Raw genomic sequence first — 18,569 nt, forward strand, 5'->3', positions numbered from 1 at the left:
ACTGGAAATAGGAGAAATAAAACAACTAAATATAACTCAGGATGAAGAAATGAACCCGCTGCGAGCCACCTAAAACGCCAGCCACTTAGGTACACTAATTAAATGCTTTGGCAGGCTGAGACTAGAGATTTTAATTAAACAATAATGTGTGTTTAAATCAAGTTTCTGAATAAGGCTTTCAACAAGTTGCTCGGCAACCTTTTGGCAACTTTTCATATTTCGAGCAACTTTTTTCCCTTCGAGCAACTTTTTTTTCTCTCGAGCCACTTTTTTTCTCTCGAGCAACTTGTTGCATTTAGAGCACTTTCCAGACCGAAGATCTCCGAAGAGTATCCGAGTGTTGTTCAAAGGCCATACGAACGTTTCCGAAGATTTACCAAGTTTGCCGAACATTTTCGAGGAACATCTGAAGACGTTTCAACTTTCGGCTCATTCTGCATTAAAATATTACAAAGCTCGTCAAGAAACATGACGTCATCGACATCTTCATGATTTTTCTCAGTTAAAGAAAATCTTTTTATTTAACAAGTTTTCGCCTTGATATGTTATTTAGATACTTCTTTTGCTGTAAAATTGCAGAAAACTGCTCAGAAATCTAACCCTCAAAGGGAAATTAGCATATATTTAGAGAAACTCTCTCTTGATTAGAAGCAGCGTTTTGGATTTTTTGGAGCAACTTTTGAGCAATTTTTTTTTTATTTTTTATTTTATTTTTTTTTTTTTTATCAGAAGCAAGGTTTTTGGATTTTTGCAGCAACTTTTGAACATTTTTTTGAGAAATTACTGGCAACTTTTTTGGAAATCTCGAGCAACTTGTGGAAAGCCCTAGTTTCTGAACATACGTCAACGACATTATTTCACTACAGAATAAAAACATGCCCTAAAAATGCTCATATATCATTTTTGCTAGGGCCTTTCTTAGGGTTAACTACCACATTTCTTCGAGTAATAACCGTCACTTGTCCCCTTTTGTTGAGAATATTTGAGGTAATCGCTTCCCTCAAATAATCCCCCCCCCCACCTCCCTTAAATAATCGGACCCCTGTCAGTCTCTACCGCCCTGCCTGTGTTTGGAATGTCTCGAGCTCTGACGCCAGTGTATTTGATGAGTATATAACACTAAAGTTCGAGGTGAAATTTCAGCAAAGTAAATCAGAGTTGATTACAGACCTTACGAACAGATAATCGCCGAAATATCATGAACTGGGTGTCCCAGTTTTTTTTTGGAGGGTAACCGGTTACCATCGAAAGGATTATGGGAGCTCATTTTCGGGGCTGTGGAGGAGGGGCAGCCAAACTTTTGTGGGTTCCCTGGTCGGTTCCCTGTGGATTACTTGTAACGTCAACAAAAGGTGTCAGCGGTCCAAGATATATTTGGTATGCGTTTAATTTGGCGGGAAATTAAACAAGATGGCGGACTGAGTTCGTGTAGTCGAACGAGTCGTTTTCCAGCTTATCCTTTATTACCCACCTAAGCTTATAGTGGCCTGTAGCCTCTTTTAGCTTCTGGAGATCATCAAGATCCCGCGTCTCTTAAGAAGCTTCCCTTAGACTTGGATTTTTTACGTTAGGCGAGAAACAAAGCGAAGGACTCTCGCTTTAAAGATGGTCGTTTCCGAGCAAAAACGAAATCTTCCATGGTAAGCTGATGCATTTATGTTATTAATGTACACTCAGTCTAGTACATGTAGCTAAAACGAGAGAGAGAAAGAGATTACCCTTTCAGTTCCACGATGAATTATCGTTTTCAAATGCATACCTGCCAACCCCCAGTCTCGAGATGTCTAGAAATCTTTGCATTGTAAGGATATCATTTAAGACAATGTATGAATAGTTTATGAAAATCAGACCGGGAGATTTGATGAAAAACTTGGAGAAACCCGGGAAATTCTGGAGAGTTGGCAGGTATGCAAATGTACTGTCCATATTTTCGAGCTGTTGGAGCACCTAACCCAACCTTGCCAAATGTTTAGTTGCATTTGATTGCTCCAATTTTTATTTGATTGTGTTCGATACTGATCGAACCCTGTAGAACCCAACCGTGTGACTGGGTTCAATAATTGAGTTCGATACAACAAAGGTTCTATTTGATTCGATTAGTTATGTTGGGATGTATATTAGATCGAAATCAAAGTTAACAGAGTCCCAAGGTGGATAAGGATAGCAGATAGAAAATAAGGCTCCATTCAGCAACTTTGTTATTGATATGCTCAAAGTGATAACATTTCAAGAAGAAAGTTTATAACTTCAAATTTCTTCACAGGGTTGAAAAATACAGACCTAATAGTTTAGAGGATCTGATCTCCCACAAGGATATAATCACAACAAGTAAGCTTACCTCTTTAACAGTAAGTCATCAGATATACCTGAAAGGAAAGTATAGCGGTTCTTTTCTATCTCCCTATTCTCTACCCATCCCCCTCCCTCTCCCCCTCCACCTCTCCCCATACCTCTCCTCTAGGTCTGACAGTGTACACTTGGATGACAAATAGGGACATTTGCAATGGTACTTAATTATAATAACAACCCAGACTGTACTGGAACATATGGATAAACTCTGTTCTCGGCATCGGTCCTTGCCAAACAGTCAGTGCTATTCCCTGCCTACCCCAATTAAAGTGCTATCTAGATATCAGTTTAAATCTTATCTACATTGTGTTGTTCCAGAAAATATCCATACCCCTCCCATGGAAGGCTTTTTGGGTTAAATTCCCCTACCCCTCTGGAAATTCTAGATAATTTTCATACTTTCCTTTAAAAATTTTGGCTTTTGAGACCACCCCCTCCACCCCCTAGGAATTCCCAATGGCCTTTCATGGGGTGGGTATGTATTTTTTCTGGAACTGCACATTGAAAATTGTGTAATGCACTGCAAATTAACACTTTGTCACCAATGTTTGGCTTCTATAAATTATTTCTCCAAGCTCCCACCTATATGCAAGCATTGCATAACCCATATTTGCAAAATGCTACCTTTACATTATCTGTTGTTATTTTCTTAACAGTTAAAAGGTTCATTGAGGAAGATCGCTTGCCTCATCTGTTGTTCTATGGACCACCTGGCACTGGAAAGACTTCCACCATATTAGCTGTCGCTAAACAGATCTACTCTGCAAGGGAGTTCAACTCCATGGTTCTTGAGGTTGGAGACTTATACATTGTAAATGAAATGTGCTACAGGTCCTATGTACATGTACGTGTAAATATTTTGGGAGAAACCTATTGCTTCATGTGACTTTGCATGATTTTGCAAGGATCATACTATTATGAAGGGTAAGGGTTTGCACCTTTGGGTGGAGCCTCCCTGTCTGACCGTTTGTTGAGTACCCCTCCTGGTAAGTTATCAGAATGTCTGGGTGATTTTTCATTTGTTCATCTTTTGCAAAGTGTGGGTTATTAGTAATTAATATTTATTCACTTTATTGTTTAATGGTACTTGTGCTGTTGTCTATTTGCACTCTTGCAGTTGAATGCATCAGATGATCGAGGTATTGGCATCGTCCGTGGAGCCATTTTAAGCTTTGCAAGTACAAGGACAATTTTTAAGTGAGTTATTAAATATTAGAAATTAAAATCATTTTTTGATGTACTCAATAGTTACTGAGTACATTTGTGGCATTTTGTACCACACATGCCTAGCAAACATTTATATAAACTTTTGTTGGGCTCTGTAGGTCTGGATTCAAGCTTGTGATATTAGATGAGGCAGATGCTATGACACAAGATGCACAGAATGCCCTTAGAAGAGGTACAGTTTTATGGTTTAATTAAACTCATGATTGCTTATGGTTACTTATACATCATTATTTACTACTAACATGTTAAGAAATAACACACTTTTCATCTTCTTTCCTGGTAGTAATGGAGAAATTTACAGAGAACACAAGGTTCTGTTTGATTGGCAATTACCTGACCAAGATTATTCCTGCTCTCCAGTCACGTTGCACAAGGTTTAGATTTGGACCACTTGATAATGAACAGATGACGAGTAGACTGGAACATGTTATTAAGACTGAGGGGTGAGATATTTTGAATAGGGAAGAATGTGTAAATTGTACTGTATCGGTTATACAGAACCTCTCTATGAACCAGACTTGAGGATAAACTATTGGCACTTGAAGTCATAATATTAATCATGTAAACTGCAGTTTTGCAAGAATTTCCACCAAAGAAAATTTAATATTTAAAACATGATTTTGTTGATGTGATGTTTGTTTTTTAACTTGCATGTAATAGTGACTGTTGTTGAAACCCGTTCGGATCTTTCTAAGCAATTTTTGATAATGTTTGGATATCTTCGGCAATCAAATTTGTAAAGAAATCATCAGTATCTTTGAAAACGTTCAGAAACAAACAGTATGCATGTCCTTCAGATGATCTTCAGAAATATTTGGAACCTTCAACTTGATATCAGAAAGGCACTGTGAGAGTAACGTGTCTTGTGCAAGAATACAGCATAAGTATATGTACAATTGTGCAGAACTTAATCCTGCACTTCTGAAGCTATGGAACAATGGCACACCAGTACAGGCACTAGGCTTAACTTTACCTCCCTGTTTAAGTGTTATCATGCATTGTATATCCTGGGGTTTGTTTTCAGAGTTCAAGTCTCAGATGATGGAATGAAAAGCCTGGTCAGGCTGGCAAATGGCGACATGAGGAAAAGTTTAAATATTCTCCAGGTTAGCAAAAAAACATATTTCCAATTCCTTCATTTAAAGCTAAGGAATTGAGGAATTCAGTTGCAGAAAGCTGATTAGCAGTGGTTAACATACCTATTTAATTGATCTGTTTCAGAGCACGGCCATGGCATTTGAGACTGTCAATGAAGTGAATGTTTATACATGTACAGGACAGCCTCTGAGATCCGATATTGCAAACTTAGTGGAGTGGATGCTGAATGAGGATTTTAGTACTGCTTACAATAGTATCCTTCTCTTGCTATAGACTAATAGTATATAATTCACACTCATATAAGTACAGTGTATATAATTCACACTCAGTAATGTCATGATATTTTTAGACAATTTCTGATGTACAAAATTGGTTTTAAAGTAAAGAAAACGTCAAAGTAATACTTTTCTAAGGTAAAAAAAAAAAACACCAAACAATCAATGAACCAGAAAATAAACAAGGATGGCTCCGACTGAGGAAGGATTACAAGTGACAAACTTGATAAAATGGTCATTTCTTTCAAGATAGACATCACAATTAGTACAAAACTCATTTAAAGCACCACTTACATGAACTACGCAATATTTATTCTTAACCTTCTAAAAGATATAATGAAGATTAAAACTTTGAAAGGACTTGCACTTCAAGACATTCTCACTGAAGTGCATTTGTATGTTCATAGAGGTCAGTCAACATAGTTTGTACTTGTCTTCACAACGGACTTGTGCATTCTCTATTTTTCCAAAGCTGATTATAATGTCTGTAATAATTTTACCAAATGCAAAATTATGTGTAAATTGCTTCCCCCAATACACACGCGATTATCGCAGCTTAAGACGCCTTGCTAACTTCATGTTTGCGAAGCTCAGTTTTGAAAGTTCTCAAGGTGTAGTCTTACATCTTCCAACTACATCAAAATAAAAACATTTCTCTTAGTGAAAGTTTCATCTTTTCTTTGTTGCAGTAAACTTTCCACAGAAAGTCAGAATTCACTTGTTGGAAAAGATGGCAGATGTTGAGTAAGTTCAAGGAAAAGTTGACTCTAGTTACTACGTGATACTTTGGTCTCAGGCAGTAAATATGATTATATAGAATTCTGCTAGATGATGATGAAAGCAAATGCTTCCTCGAACAAATTCAGTTACAGAAAGCTACCGGTATATTATTAAGAGTAGTTTTCACTTAAGTATGAGTACATGTAAAGTATGTTCCGCATTTGTTTAGTTTTGGATTGCTGCACCAAGTGACTGGTTTTTTTTTTTAAACTTGCACGACTTTTTAACCAATCAGTACCCTTGGTGCCAGAGGTTATTCTTGCGCGGGTTTCAGTATAAATCATCTCTCTATTGTGACCTGCCACTCGTGGCGACAGCCTTCGGCCGCCGAAGTATCCACTGCGTGTGAGAAAAATTCTCTGGTACCCAGGGTAACCAATCAGAAGTAAAACCAAAATCAATTAGCCATGTTCAAAACGAGCAGAGGACTGGGCACGAACATATTTTCTCTTCGGTACAAACATTCAATATCGATTGAATTGAAAAATGGGGCATGTCATCTGAAAGAGCATCCAAAAATTAGTAAATTCACCAAATTTGACGGTTATTGGTTTAAACCCAAAGGCATGGTATACTTAGTTTGGATTGGAGGGACAGGCGTCCTCCAATCCATACTAAGCTCTCTTATTTTAAAAGTGTACCATGCCTTTGCGTTTAAACCAATAACCATCAAATTCGGTAAATTTACTAATTTTTGGATGCTCTTTCAGATGATGTCCTCATTTTCAATTCAATCGATATTGAATATTCGTACCAAGAAAAAATATGTTCGTACCCAGTCCCCTGCTCGTTTAGAACATGGCCAATTGAGACTTGTTCACACACGTTACAGTTTTCCCAAACTTCGGCCCGGCTACATGTACTTACTTCAACGTTTGATTGGTTCACTGGATTGTCCGTGTCGTAAGTTTTGTGATCGGCCAGACTAAGAGTGATTGTTTTAGTTTTGCGGGTTTTATGACAGTCAGTTGAAAACAACTCTATCTGCCTAATATTATTAGTTACCCACTTATGTAACATGTGAAACGTTCCCCTACCACTGCTCTCATTATCAGTAACATGTGTTTGTTGTTTTCAGATACCGTCTAGCAGCTGGAACGTCTGAGAAGATTCAACTTAGCTCACTGATAGCAGCCTTCCAAGTAGCCAGAGATATGGTTACTCCTGACTCATAGATACGAACTTACATATTGCCCTTCAGGGTTCCTACAGACTAGCCTTACTTGAGAGGAGTGGCACTATACACAGGCAGGAGCTCCTGACACATGGGTATGGGGTGGTGTGCACGTTTTGATGAAAAATTGTGAGTAGACTTCCCTGGAGTTGTAAAGAAAATAGAATATATTTTTCTTTGCAATTTAATTTGCCTGTCAGCTTCAGTGCATTACATCTATTTTTCAATTGGTGAAAATGGTGTTGCTTTCCAAATAAAACAAAATCGTGTGGTATAACAGAACGTTATGTAAACCTCAAACTGTCGAAAAGTTTGAGGCATGTAAACTGGGATAAAAGTTTTCTGGAAAAGTACTGACCTTAAGTTACATTACCCTTAAATGAAGCTGTGCACCTACGTGTAGATAGGATAAAACTTGTAATAAAAGCGGTCATTCAACTACTATGCTACGTATTATTTCATTGTGAGTGTGTAGCTGCTTTCATTCTCTAGAAAAGTTAAACTGTAAAAAGGAAAAACCAAAATAATGCATGGTCTAATGCCAGGAAGCGTCACCCTACTTCGTCTCGCTCTCCAACCCTGTGCTTTCCTAGTATTCTTCAACCGGAAATAAAAAACTAATGACTGCGCACTAGTCTAAAATAAGAACTTGTGACAAGAACCAGTTTTTGCCACATGTACCATCGTCATCGTCATCATCAACAGCATATCATTCCTTTAACTTTCCCTTCAGAAACATTGTATCCATCGAATTCCATCTAGAGCAACCAGAATGAATATTTTCAGCTCTACACCCAGACTCCACGACGTTGTAGAAAACGTTCTGGACACGCAATAAGCAACTCGCAACTGCTATTATAACTAACCAGATAATCAAGCGCATTGTACTGAATTAGCTGAGCGCTGAATCAAATTCTTGCATTTCGCATTGAGCGAATTGTGACTGAAAGGTTTCATGTAAATGTGGCGACAACGAAATGGTTTCGTATAGGAGCTGAAACAGCAATATCTCTTTATAAGGAATACTTAATGAGTTTGAATAGTTTCGGAAGAATCGTCAAGAAGGATACCATACCAGGAATCGCTCCGAGAACAAATGGACCACAGCCACTGTTTTAACAAGTATATAAAACCATTTTAGCTAATATATAAAATCGCTTTTTATCAAGCCATTATCGCACACACACAAAAAAAGGGCCCTAATGGGTCCGTGTGTTCTGCTGGCATAATGTATCAACATTGATAACTGTCTTCGGTTTTTCGGCTTACACCAAGAAACCGTAATTCGTCACGCAAGTTATTATGACATTTGAAACCTTTAAAAGTCGTAACCCTTGTGCTGCCTCGTCCCCAGGCGTCGTTGGCCGGACGTTGAGGCGGTAAGGCGGGAAAACAGGGAGCGCGGGGATTGATGGTTAGGGAGCGAGCCGCGGAGCGGCGTCCGCTTCCCCGTCCGCATCAGGCCCAGAACGCCAAGCGAACCGTGCACGTCAGTCCCACAACACCAAGCGAACCGTGCACGACCAAGGACGAGGACGCCTGGGGACGAGGCAGACCCTTGTGCATGCAAAGTAACATGGATAGATAGATAGATAGTTTATTAATACAACTTCGCAACCTAAAAGGTTGAATTATGTCATATTTACAAATTTATAAAGCTATAAAAACTAATGATAAAATGTAAAAATATTTAAAGAACTATACAAGACTATATATATATAGTCTATATATATATCTATATATGTCAAGACTATATATACTATACAACTATACCGCTGCTTACGTCACAAACCACAATAAGGTATGTTTCAGCGCGTATAAATAGCAAACGTGCCAACTGAAAACAGTCCAATTGTTTTTTTCTGTTGGTAGCTCGTTATACATTTACTCCTACGTATACAGGATGGGATCTTTGGTTATTTTTTATTTCACGTTAGCTAACGGGCGGTGACGGTTTAGTTTTTTCATTCCACGGAAAAAAAGGCTGATCGCGTATTCGTCGTCGTGAGCGACCACTGCGTACGTCACGAGCCACAACTCTGAAAGCAGCTGAAACCCGTCGTACACACACGTACTAATATAGCGGGACAGAGAGCTCTTAGCAGGAGCCTGGGCTCCCCATTGTTACGCTCTTTTGTTACAAACTTTGTATTTACACGCACTTTTTTTATATCAGAAACCGAGATTTTTTTTATTATTGTTTATTTTTATGATGTAGACTAGTTGATTGTTAAGATAGCAAATTTAACTGATAGATATACCTTTTTACTAAGTCTACAAATAGAAAAGTATCTGCTTTCTATTGTTACGGACTTCCATTGTTACGTCTTTCTATTGTTGTAGACATTCCATTCCCTCCTTCGATAGCAATATGTTCTGCTTGGCATTATGCCATCTGGCATAATAGCAGCAGAACACAAAAATCATCTAAAATCACTTTTTACACTGCAAATTTACCATAGATTTCTGGACGCATACTACTAACTGGTTAAATAAATTAAATATTACCATTTCTAGGCTAAATGACAGCGAAATTCTGCTAGGTATTACAAAAGAAAGTCCTCATTGGACTCTTCTCAATCATATTCTAATTGCTGGTAAGCAAGTAATCCACGCTAATCGGCTCAGGAAAACAAAACCACTCCTACCTCAGTTAATAGCTAAACTTAAATATATTGAACACATTGAATATTGTATCGCTAAGAAAAGGGACAGGCTTAAATTTCACCTACAGAAATGGGAAATACCAGGAGCCCATCAACTGGAGCTTTCATCTCCCATACTAACCCTTGGAGTCAACCCTTTCCCGTATTAATTTATTTTTAGAACTAATCTCCCGGGGTCTCTCGCGGGAGATTTCGCACCTCAGTCAATCATTTGTCGCATTCCGCTGTGGTTACGCAAGCTGTGTCATCTAAAACAATGGCGCAACGAGAAGGGAAGACTGCAGAATGTTGTTCCTTGTCGTCCTCTAAATTCAGTATTTCTTCGAAGGAAGACATCAAGTAATGCTATGACTAAAAAAACTGCGGGATTTTGTACAGGTCTGTCAAAAAAGTAAGAGCGATTGTTCGAATCGAAAGGCGGCGAGAACGATCTCGCAACTGTGAAATTACGAATAAGCTTATATTTTGAAAAGAGGATGGATAGGCGCAACAGATCGGTCAATATTATTTGCCGTGTAATTCTTCCGATAAGAAGGCAGCTTGATAAAAGCTTGATCGATTCTAATCGTTGTTGTGAACAATAAATTTTACTCAGGGTTGTAAACATTCACACCAAACGAACGTATCAATGGTATAAATTTATAAACAAGGCACGCACTTTGGCCTGTACCAAGTCCCTACCAACACATTGCAAATCAAATTCTACAAGGCAATCAAAACTCTGAGTGACAATAATTCAGACAAGCGCTAGCTTGTGTACGCTTTAGGGTTGACAGGTTTGGTCCTTCGTGGCAAAGGCACTGGACAAACATTAGAATAAAAATCTAAACAGCCGTCCCGGCTAAACGACTCGTTCGGCTTTAGAATTCTCCAGATAGTACAGGCATAAAGTTCTCTTTGGAAACATACAAAGCGAAAGAAATGTACGGGGATTAAAATAAGCGGATCACAAGGTCTCTAACCGAAGAAAGATGTAACATTCAGGCAGTTGGCCTGTACGGGTATAATTTTAAAATTGTAAGATGCGCAATATCTCACCTCTGCAACAGCGACTCAACGATCTCTGCTATAATTCCAGTTGCTTAACTTTAGAAGAAACAAACACATATCATTTTCCTGAGGTTTTATTCGAAGCATGATGATCTTATATTGGCTGGATCTTGGAGCATACGGATAGTCAAAATTTTCATCGAAGTCATCACGTTTATACTGTTCGTCGCCGTATCAAAGAACACGCGTTCGCCACAGCTCGGCCCATATTAAATTATTTCTGCTTTCGTTCGGGAATAGATCTTACAAATCCAGCGTCAAACTCACAGTACTGTTTACGTCTAACACTGCATGTAATAAGTCCGTGCAAACCAGAAATCGGTAAGATTCAAACAAGCAACGCCATGACTAAACTGACTTCATTTTCATGGACAAAAAAGTGGTTTATTAATTAACTTTTAGTCGTTTAATATTCATTCACGAGTAAACCAGGCTCTCTCGGCTGTAAAATCAGGAAAGAAGCAAAAATTATAAAGGAAAACGGACAGGGAATGTGCGTACGACATTGGCCGCCATTTTTTTTTTACATCGTCGCCCTAGCTGCGCTGCATGTGGTCTGACCACAGGAGCAATGTTTTCGCGGGAAATGTGTTTCTAAAAATAAAAATATACGGGAAAGGGTTGACTCAAGGGTACAGTACGTATGGAGGCTCCAGTTGATGGGCTCCTGGAAATACTTAAGTTTTCTTGAGAAATTATTGTATCTTTAAATAAGTCCTCTTACTTAATCTTAATAAATAGTGCATAATTAGTGTCAAATAGAAGTAGCTTAGCAATCAATCAAAACTTTTGTTAAATAGGAGTAGCGCTTTACGTTAGCGACAATATTATTGTTTTTTTTTCATGTTTGTAGTGTATGCAATGTTTAGAATCGTCTTTGTAAGTAATTGTCAGTAATTGTATTGTAATGTAGTGTGCATGAATCAGTAAGAGCAATAAAAAAAAATAAATAAATAAAAAAATAAAAAAATCTAAAATCAAATGCCAAAAAAAAAATCAAACTACCAAAACTTTGGAACAAGACCACTGAGCGACTTGAAACCTGGCAAGCGGTTACAACACGACACATTCTTGATACCGAGATAATGAATTAGAAAAGGTTTGCTTGTAAAGCATTGTTTTGCCTTCTCTTCATATTTTGAAGTCGAGAAACCGCCATTTTCAAATATAAAAGAAAATTCGTAGAAAAATCAAAACTTAGCCTATTTCAACCTTTTTTCTACGACCTTAAAGCCCTTAAAGTTTAACATGTAATGAAAATGAACTTTTCTGCATTATCTTTAACGAAATACCGCTGACCAATACTAAAAATTAATTAAAAGTAATATCCTTGACATTTCAAGCTGTTTCTTCCCTAGAATTGATAACATGCCTCGAGATTTAGAATTTTTTTTGTTCTGAAGCTTCTAAGAAAGTGAAATATTGAATCCAAGTTTTCCGTCCTGTCAATCTCTTTGATAAAAGCCTTTTGTATATAACAGTGCCCACTAGCATTCTGTACTCTGGATGCATGAGCGCCCTTGGTGTTAAAATAGAGTAAAAGTAAAGTATCGATAGTTTTTTTGGTAATCGACATAGCGTATACTGATTTCTGTCACACCAAGCTAAATGGTAGTTTGATGTTTGAAAAAAGGTACATGTACAAATTTTAAAAGTATGAAATTCATTCTTACCACATATACCAGAATGATAAGAAATATGTAGTGACCTTTTGTTCTCTGTTGTAAATAAAAAGCAGCTCTACTCGCCATGATATTATCTTTTTCAATTGCGTTGAAGAAACCAGTGGTTGCAAGTGGGAAGCTTCTGGCCCACGCCTTGCAATTGTTGTCCACCAACACAAGGTGTTTAATAATTGTGACAATAAAAAGCCTTTTCCAATATGGCACATTCGTGTCACTTGCCAAATTAAAAAAAAATACATAATTAAAAAATCGCGTTCTAATATTGCTGTGAACCTCCCAACTTATTACATAATCGTGATGTTAAGGATCAAAATTGCTTATGATCATTGTTAACATAAACTGCCTTTCAGGAATTGGACTTTCAGTGATGGCAGATACTGTTCAGCTGACCGGAATCTGGTTAGCCGAACAGATAACATCAGACTAACATCTGACAAGTGTTAGTCTCGACACGGCACATTAACCCGGCAGTACAACAATGCAGTTTCCAGGTGTACCATCGACAAATATACCAAGCGTTCTTTTTTAAGACGTCGTTTTTTGGTTTGTTTTGTTTCACTTTTTTCTTTTGAATTTTCTTAAGCACCTGCTAACTTACTTTCAATCAATGTCACAAGCATTTCTAAGGATTTATTTAGAAAATGAATCATTTTAGCCAAAATAATCCAGTTGGTCCCTATCGATCCCTGGCTGCGAGAAAGAAAACTATTTTTAAAATTAGCTTCGTAAAGCATCTTACGCTGGGTGCCTTGAAAAGCTCTCAGTCGATATATACCATATTATTATAAATTAGCAATGGTATATTGCAATTCCTGAGTTTTGATTGGTTAACAGGCAATGGTTTATGAGCTCATATACCATTGACCACAATATGTTAGCCGATACGCGACAACGAGAACAGCCGGGAAGCTCAAATATTGCAATTCTTTTTGGACGTTTTTAATAATACGCGCCTCGTTGGCTATCTAACATCTCATATCCAACAAGCGCGAGTGGAATAATTGTTACTTATTGTTCGCAGCGAAACGCTTAAAAGTGTTTATTAAATCCAGATACCTCGAACCTTCAGGGGAAATCGAAAAAGGTTCATGTTACCGGGTTTTAACTGCAAGTTTCAAGGCAGCCTGGTTTGATAGACTATATGAGGTGACCTTCGTACTGATAATTTGTTTTCCGTACACTATTTTTTTTAACAAAAAATGGTTATGTGCTTAAAACAAAAAACTTTGTGTGTGATTTTTAACATTGTTATCGAGCGTTGCTCTTTATGCAGTTCTTATTCCGTCAAAAATGCGACTTCGAACAATGCAACGCCACATGAAACTGGAAGCAGTTTGCAGGTGTACCATAGATTAACATACTAAAGGTTTATTAAAGAGACTTGTTATTGTTTTCTATAGACAATTTAAAACGAACATCCAGTAAAGTTTGCCCTTGCAGGTGCATGCATACCAACTTTTTTTCTATCAACACCAAAACAGGAAACGATATATAAAAGAATGATCTCTGGGGAACTTCACTACCTTCTTTTGCTGAGGATTGTCACGGTATAAAGTAAAGAAATCGTTTTACGTCCAGTTGGTCCGTGCCGCCGAGAAAGAAAACTATCTTAGCTTCGTAAAACATCTTGTATGCCAAATGTTAAGTGCTCTTTAGAATCTCAACTCGATATCATGAAAAAATCTTCTTGTGAATTACTACTCCAGTACTACCCCACATTCTCCGAATTTGAAGAACTTCGCTCGACGTACATCGCTAGTTGTGTTGTCAATAATTTTCTATGCTATACCGCCATCATGTTGAACATTGTAACAATCCACACGTTAAGAAAAATGTCGACGTTGCCAAAGACTTTGAAGACATTGCTCCTGAGTCTTGCTGTTTCTGATGTTGGTGTTGGGTTATTGAGCCAGCCTTTATACACCTTACTTCTAGTCAACCATTTACAAGAAGAAAATCCCAGTTGTGCCTTCTACATGGCTTTTGACATCATGATCAGTTTGTTTGCTATAGCTTCATTTTTTGGAGTTGTGGCCATAAGTGTAGACAGATTCTTAGCCATTCATCTTCATCTCAGATATCAGGAACTTGTGACTCACAAGCGTGTTGTTGCTGTGGTGATTTCAATATGGGTGGTGAGTGCATTTCTTGCTTTATTAACGCTCTGGGTTTCGCTTGATATTGTCTCACTGGTTATATTCATTATTGGAGTTCTCTGCCTCCTTCTTACAACAGTGGTTTACATCAGGATTTATTCAACCGTACGACGCCACAAGAATCAGATTCAGGTCCTGCAAGTACAACAAGTTCCGCAGAATGGCGATATGACAAATATTGCTAGCCTCATTAAATCTGCAGTCGGTATATTCTACGTGTATCTCGTATTTTTGGCTTGTTATCTACCTCACTTTATATGTTTGGCCGCATTTGAAATCTACGGCCCAAGCATTGCTTTGAAGAAGTTTTATCTTTTCTCATATATTATTGTGTATGTTAATTCTTCTCTGAACCCTGTTATCTACTGTTGGAAGATGAGACACATTCGACACGCTATCGCGGACATACTGCGGAACATGTCTTGGGTCAGAAATCCCGCATCACACTAATCGCAAGGCTAGCGACATTCAGTGCTATCATTGTTGATAAGCGCCTTCTGTATATAACAGTGACCACGAGAAGTCTTAACTCTGGGTGCAAGAGCGTACTTTGTATAAAAACTGAGTAAAATCAAGAATCGAGGTGGCGTAGAAACTTCTGAGTGAACTAGTTAAGAGGAAGTTAAATTTAATGTTTGTAAAAAGGTCAAAATAGCTTAGTGTAAAATAAGTTTATGCTGTATATAACGGAACGATAGCAAATAAAAGTTATTATGTAGTAAAATTTTGTTCCCTGTTGTAAATAAAAACCAGCTTTACAAGCCATTGTCTTTATTTACTGCGTCGACTAAACAAGTAGTTGCGAGTTGAAAACGTCATAATCATATCAACATATCGTATCATCATCATCATCATCATCATCATCATCATCATCATCATCATCATTATTATTATTATTATTATTATTATTATTATTATTATTATTATTAGTTTTTCACAGCCATCTGAATTCCATTAACCCTTATATCCAATTCACGATAGAAATGCCGACTACAGGCGCGGAAGGCCAAACCATAGCTTTCCTTGATACAAGTAACACGGTATCTGCGAGTGGTCAAGTGGAAGTGGGCGTGTACAGGAAACCCACGCACACAAACAAATATCTCGCCTTCGAGTCACATAGTCCCGCGCAAAGCAAACGAGCTGTAGTAAAGATACTAATGGATCGTGCCAAATATCTTCCCTCGACCTCTCAGCGGAAACAGAGCGAAAAACAACAAGTAATCGGTGACCTTAAAGTCAACGGATACCCCCAAAGTTTCATCGATCGTTGCCTTGTTTCGGCTCAAGAAACCATACAGCCAGAAAACCAAGAAAGTCAAGAGAGTCCAAGGGGTTACGCTTCAATCCCTTACATAAAGGGTGTTTCCGAGAGAGTTCGACGTGTTCTTAGCAGAGAAAACATAAGAACCACTTTCAAGCCTGTTAAAACACTGGGCAGTATCTTTAAGAAACCAAAAGACCGCCCCGCCACAAATCAGATCAAGGGAATTGTGTACAAAGTCAAATGCAAAACATGTGATTTTGCTTATGTGGGAGAGAGCAAAAGATCATGGAATTCGCGCGGCGCAGAGCACAAGCCTGGCACAAGATCTAATAACGAAAGCGCAATAAGATTTCACGCGGAAACAACAGACCATGACATTCATCCGGATTATGTAGAAATTTTAGAAAGAAATGTCAACAATAGGCAACAACGCCTATTCCTAGAAGCGCTACATTCTATCCAGGACATTAACTGTGTGAATGAGCATGTGCATTTCCCACAAGTTTATTTAACATTGGGAACATCCCTAGAGACCGGCGGTGTATAAAATACTTATTATGCAAAAACTGAACCAATTTTAACTCTGATGAAGGTAACAGAGAGTTACCGAAAATTTCAGTTTTTTATACGTTTTTACCAGCTTTTTTAAGATCAGATACAAACCAAATTTTATTATTATTATTATTATTATTATTATTATTATTATTATTATTATTATTATTATTATTATGAAGGAGCAAGGAGATCCTCTAGCGATGGGAATTTACGCCATCAGTCTACAACCTCTGATTACTCGTTTGGGGATTTCGAACGATTTGAAGCAGTGCTGGTTTGCCGATGACGCGAGTGGTGCAGGTTCATTGGAAGATATCAAGCGATGGTGGGATGTGCTGACTGAGGCAGGACCTGATTTGGGGTACTACCCTAACGCCAAAAAGTGCTGGCTTATTACGAAACCCGACAAGAAGGACCATGCTAAAGCTATCTTCGAGGGGACTGCGATAAACATCTCTACGCAGGGACAAAAACATCTAGGCGCCGCTCTGGGCTCTCGAGCTTATCTCGAAGAGTATGTCGATGGAAAGGTTGAGGAGTGGGTGAGCCAGGTGGTAAAGCTAGCCGAGTATGCCACATCAAACCCACAGGCGTGCTATGCGGCATTTACCTTCGGACTACGCCACCGCTGGACATATTTTCTCAGAACACTTCTTGATATAGAAGATCTATTAGAGCCCCTGGAGCGTGCTATTGCAGATGTACTAATACCATCAATCACTGATCACCACTGCACAAAAGAAGATAGGGACCTAGTGGCACTTCCAGTGCGGCTAGGGGGGCTTGGACTTATTAATCCAAGCCAGGATGCAGCTTCCCAATTCAAGGTGTCAACCAAGATCACAGCGCCCCTAGTCGAGAAAATAATCGCACAGGATCATGAAACACCGGCTGATACTGCTGTCAAGACACTACAGCAGTGCGTGCGAAGAGAAACCAACGAAGCGCTTCAGACTAGGCTTGGCAATGTCAGGGAGTCTCTACCTCAGAAGACACAACGAGCCATTGATCTCGCAACCGAGAAAGGTGCTTCTAACTGGCTCACGGTCCTCCCATTAAAGGACATGGGCTACAACCTGAATAAAGGCGAGTTCCGAGATGCTGTAAAGCTCAGGTACGACTGGGAAATTGACGACAAGCCGACAGTGTGCGTGTGCGGTGACGCCTTTACAATCGATCATGCAATGATTTGTAGGAGAGGCGGATTCATAATTCAGCGCCATAATGAACTCCGTGACCTCGAGGCTGACTTGCTTAAGATGGTCTGTAATGATGTCGAAATAGAGCCCGTCCTTCAAGAACTGACTGGAGAGAGGCTACCAAGCGGCGCTAACACAACGCCAGATGCTCGCCTAGATATACATGCCCGGGGGTTTTGGGAGAAGCAGAGATCCGCGTTCTTTGATGTGAGGGTTTGTCACCCCAACGCGGATTCCTACAAGGACCAAACCCCCAAGCAGATATACCGTAACCATGAGAATGAGAAGAAGAGGGCTTACGCAGACAGGGTTCTTCAAGTAGAACAGGGAACTTTCACTCCATTGGTGTTTACATCCACCGGAGGAATGGGCGAGGAGTGCAAGAGGTATCACAGTAGGCTTGCAGAATTAATCGCCGCAAAGAAAGGGGAGGATTACGCAACAACGGTGTCTTGGATCAGATCAAAAGTCTCATTTGCGATCCTCCGATCCGCCTTAATCTGCCTAAGGGGATCAAGAACTGTAAAGAGAAACAGGAACATTGACATTTATGATATGGACTTTGAAGTAGAGAATTCTCGTACTGCAATTTAGATCGAATATTTTTTTTAATATATAGTTCTTCTTTTATTATTGCTCTCGAAGTCGCTTTTACTATTTTTCTACATGTTTAAAGACACTGTTTTTATTATTATGTAAATAATATGTTTATATATAAAGTTCTTATTCGAATAGTCAAATCATTGTAATTCTTTTTCAAATTGGTTAATAAAGTGTTTATTTATTCTTATAAAAAAAAATTATTATTATTATTATTATTAACATAGTAGTGTGTATTGTAATAGTATTATTAGTAGTCTTCATTTTTGAGACCTGTATTTTATCCTTATCATTCGGTTTTTAACTGCAATGCGCTAATAGATAATAAACTGTTATTGTTATTGTAATACTGGCAGTTATAAAAAACTTGATGTTTTTCTTAAAGAAAGGAGAAGAGGGTCGTGATTCCGATTTACGCAATGATTTTGCGCAAATTCGCGCACTACTTTTACCCCTTTGTCGCTTTCTCGTTCTAGTCTTTCGCAATC

At 38.5% G+C, this 18,569-nt stretch overlaps 3 protein-coding genes across 3 annotated transcripts; all 3 read left to right on the forward strand.

Annotated features, from left to right (window-relative positions):
* The first annotated feature begins 1,401 nt into the window (after positions 1-1,401).
* Positions 1,402-7,339, forward strand: LOC144645761 (replication factor C subunit 5-like). Its single transcript, XM_078505306.1, has 11 exons — positions 1,402-1,640; positions 2,264-2,328; positions 3,006-3,142; positions 3,467-3,546; positions 3,675-3,748; positions 3,860-4,019; positions 4,601-4,682; positions 4,798-4,927; positions 5,281-5,358; positions 5,639-5,693; positions 6,808-7,339. Exons 1-11 carry the CDS (start codon positions 1,606-1,608, stop codon positions 6,902-6,904), a joined length of 993 nt encoding a protein of 330 aa, XP_078361432.1. The 5' UTR covers positions 1,402-1,605; the 3' UTR covers positions 6,905-7,339.
* A 6,485-nt stretch (positions 7,340-13,824) lies between these two features.
* LOC144647283 (adenosine receptor A2a-like) lies at positions 13,825-15,231 on the forward strand. The gene has a single exon (XM_078507067.1). The coding sequence runs from the start codon at positions 13,936-13,938 to the stop codon at positions 14,908-14,910; it is 975 nt and encodes a 324-aa protein (XP_078363193.1). The 5' UTR covers positions 13,825-13,935; the 3' UTR covers positions 14,911-15,231.
* A 1,224-nt stretch (positions 15,232-16,455) lies between these two features.
* On the forward strand, positions 16,456-18,150 carry LOC144647597 (uncharacterized). The gene has a single exon (XM_078507379.1). The coding sequence runs from the start codon at positions 16,456-16,458 to the stop codon at positions 18,073-18,075; it is 1,620 nt and encodes a 539-aa protein (XP_078363505.1). The 3' UTR covers positions 18,076-18,150.
* The last annotated feature ends 419 nt before the right edge of the window (positions 18,151-18,569 follow it).

Source organism: Oculina patagonica, chromosome 3, assembly GCF_052425735.1.
Source record: "Oculina patagonica isolate OP01 chromosome 3, crgOcupat, whole genome shotgun sequence".
NCBI lineage: Eukaryota > Metazoa > Cnidaria > Anthozoa > Scleractinia > Oculinidae > Oculina > Oculina patagonica.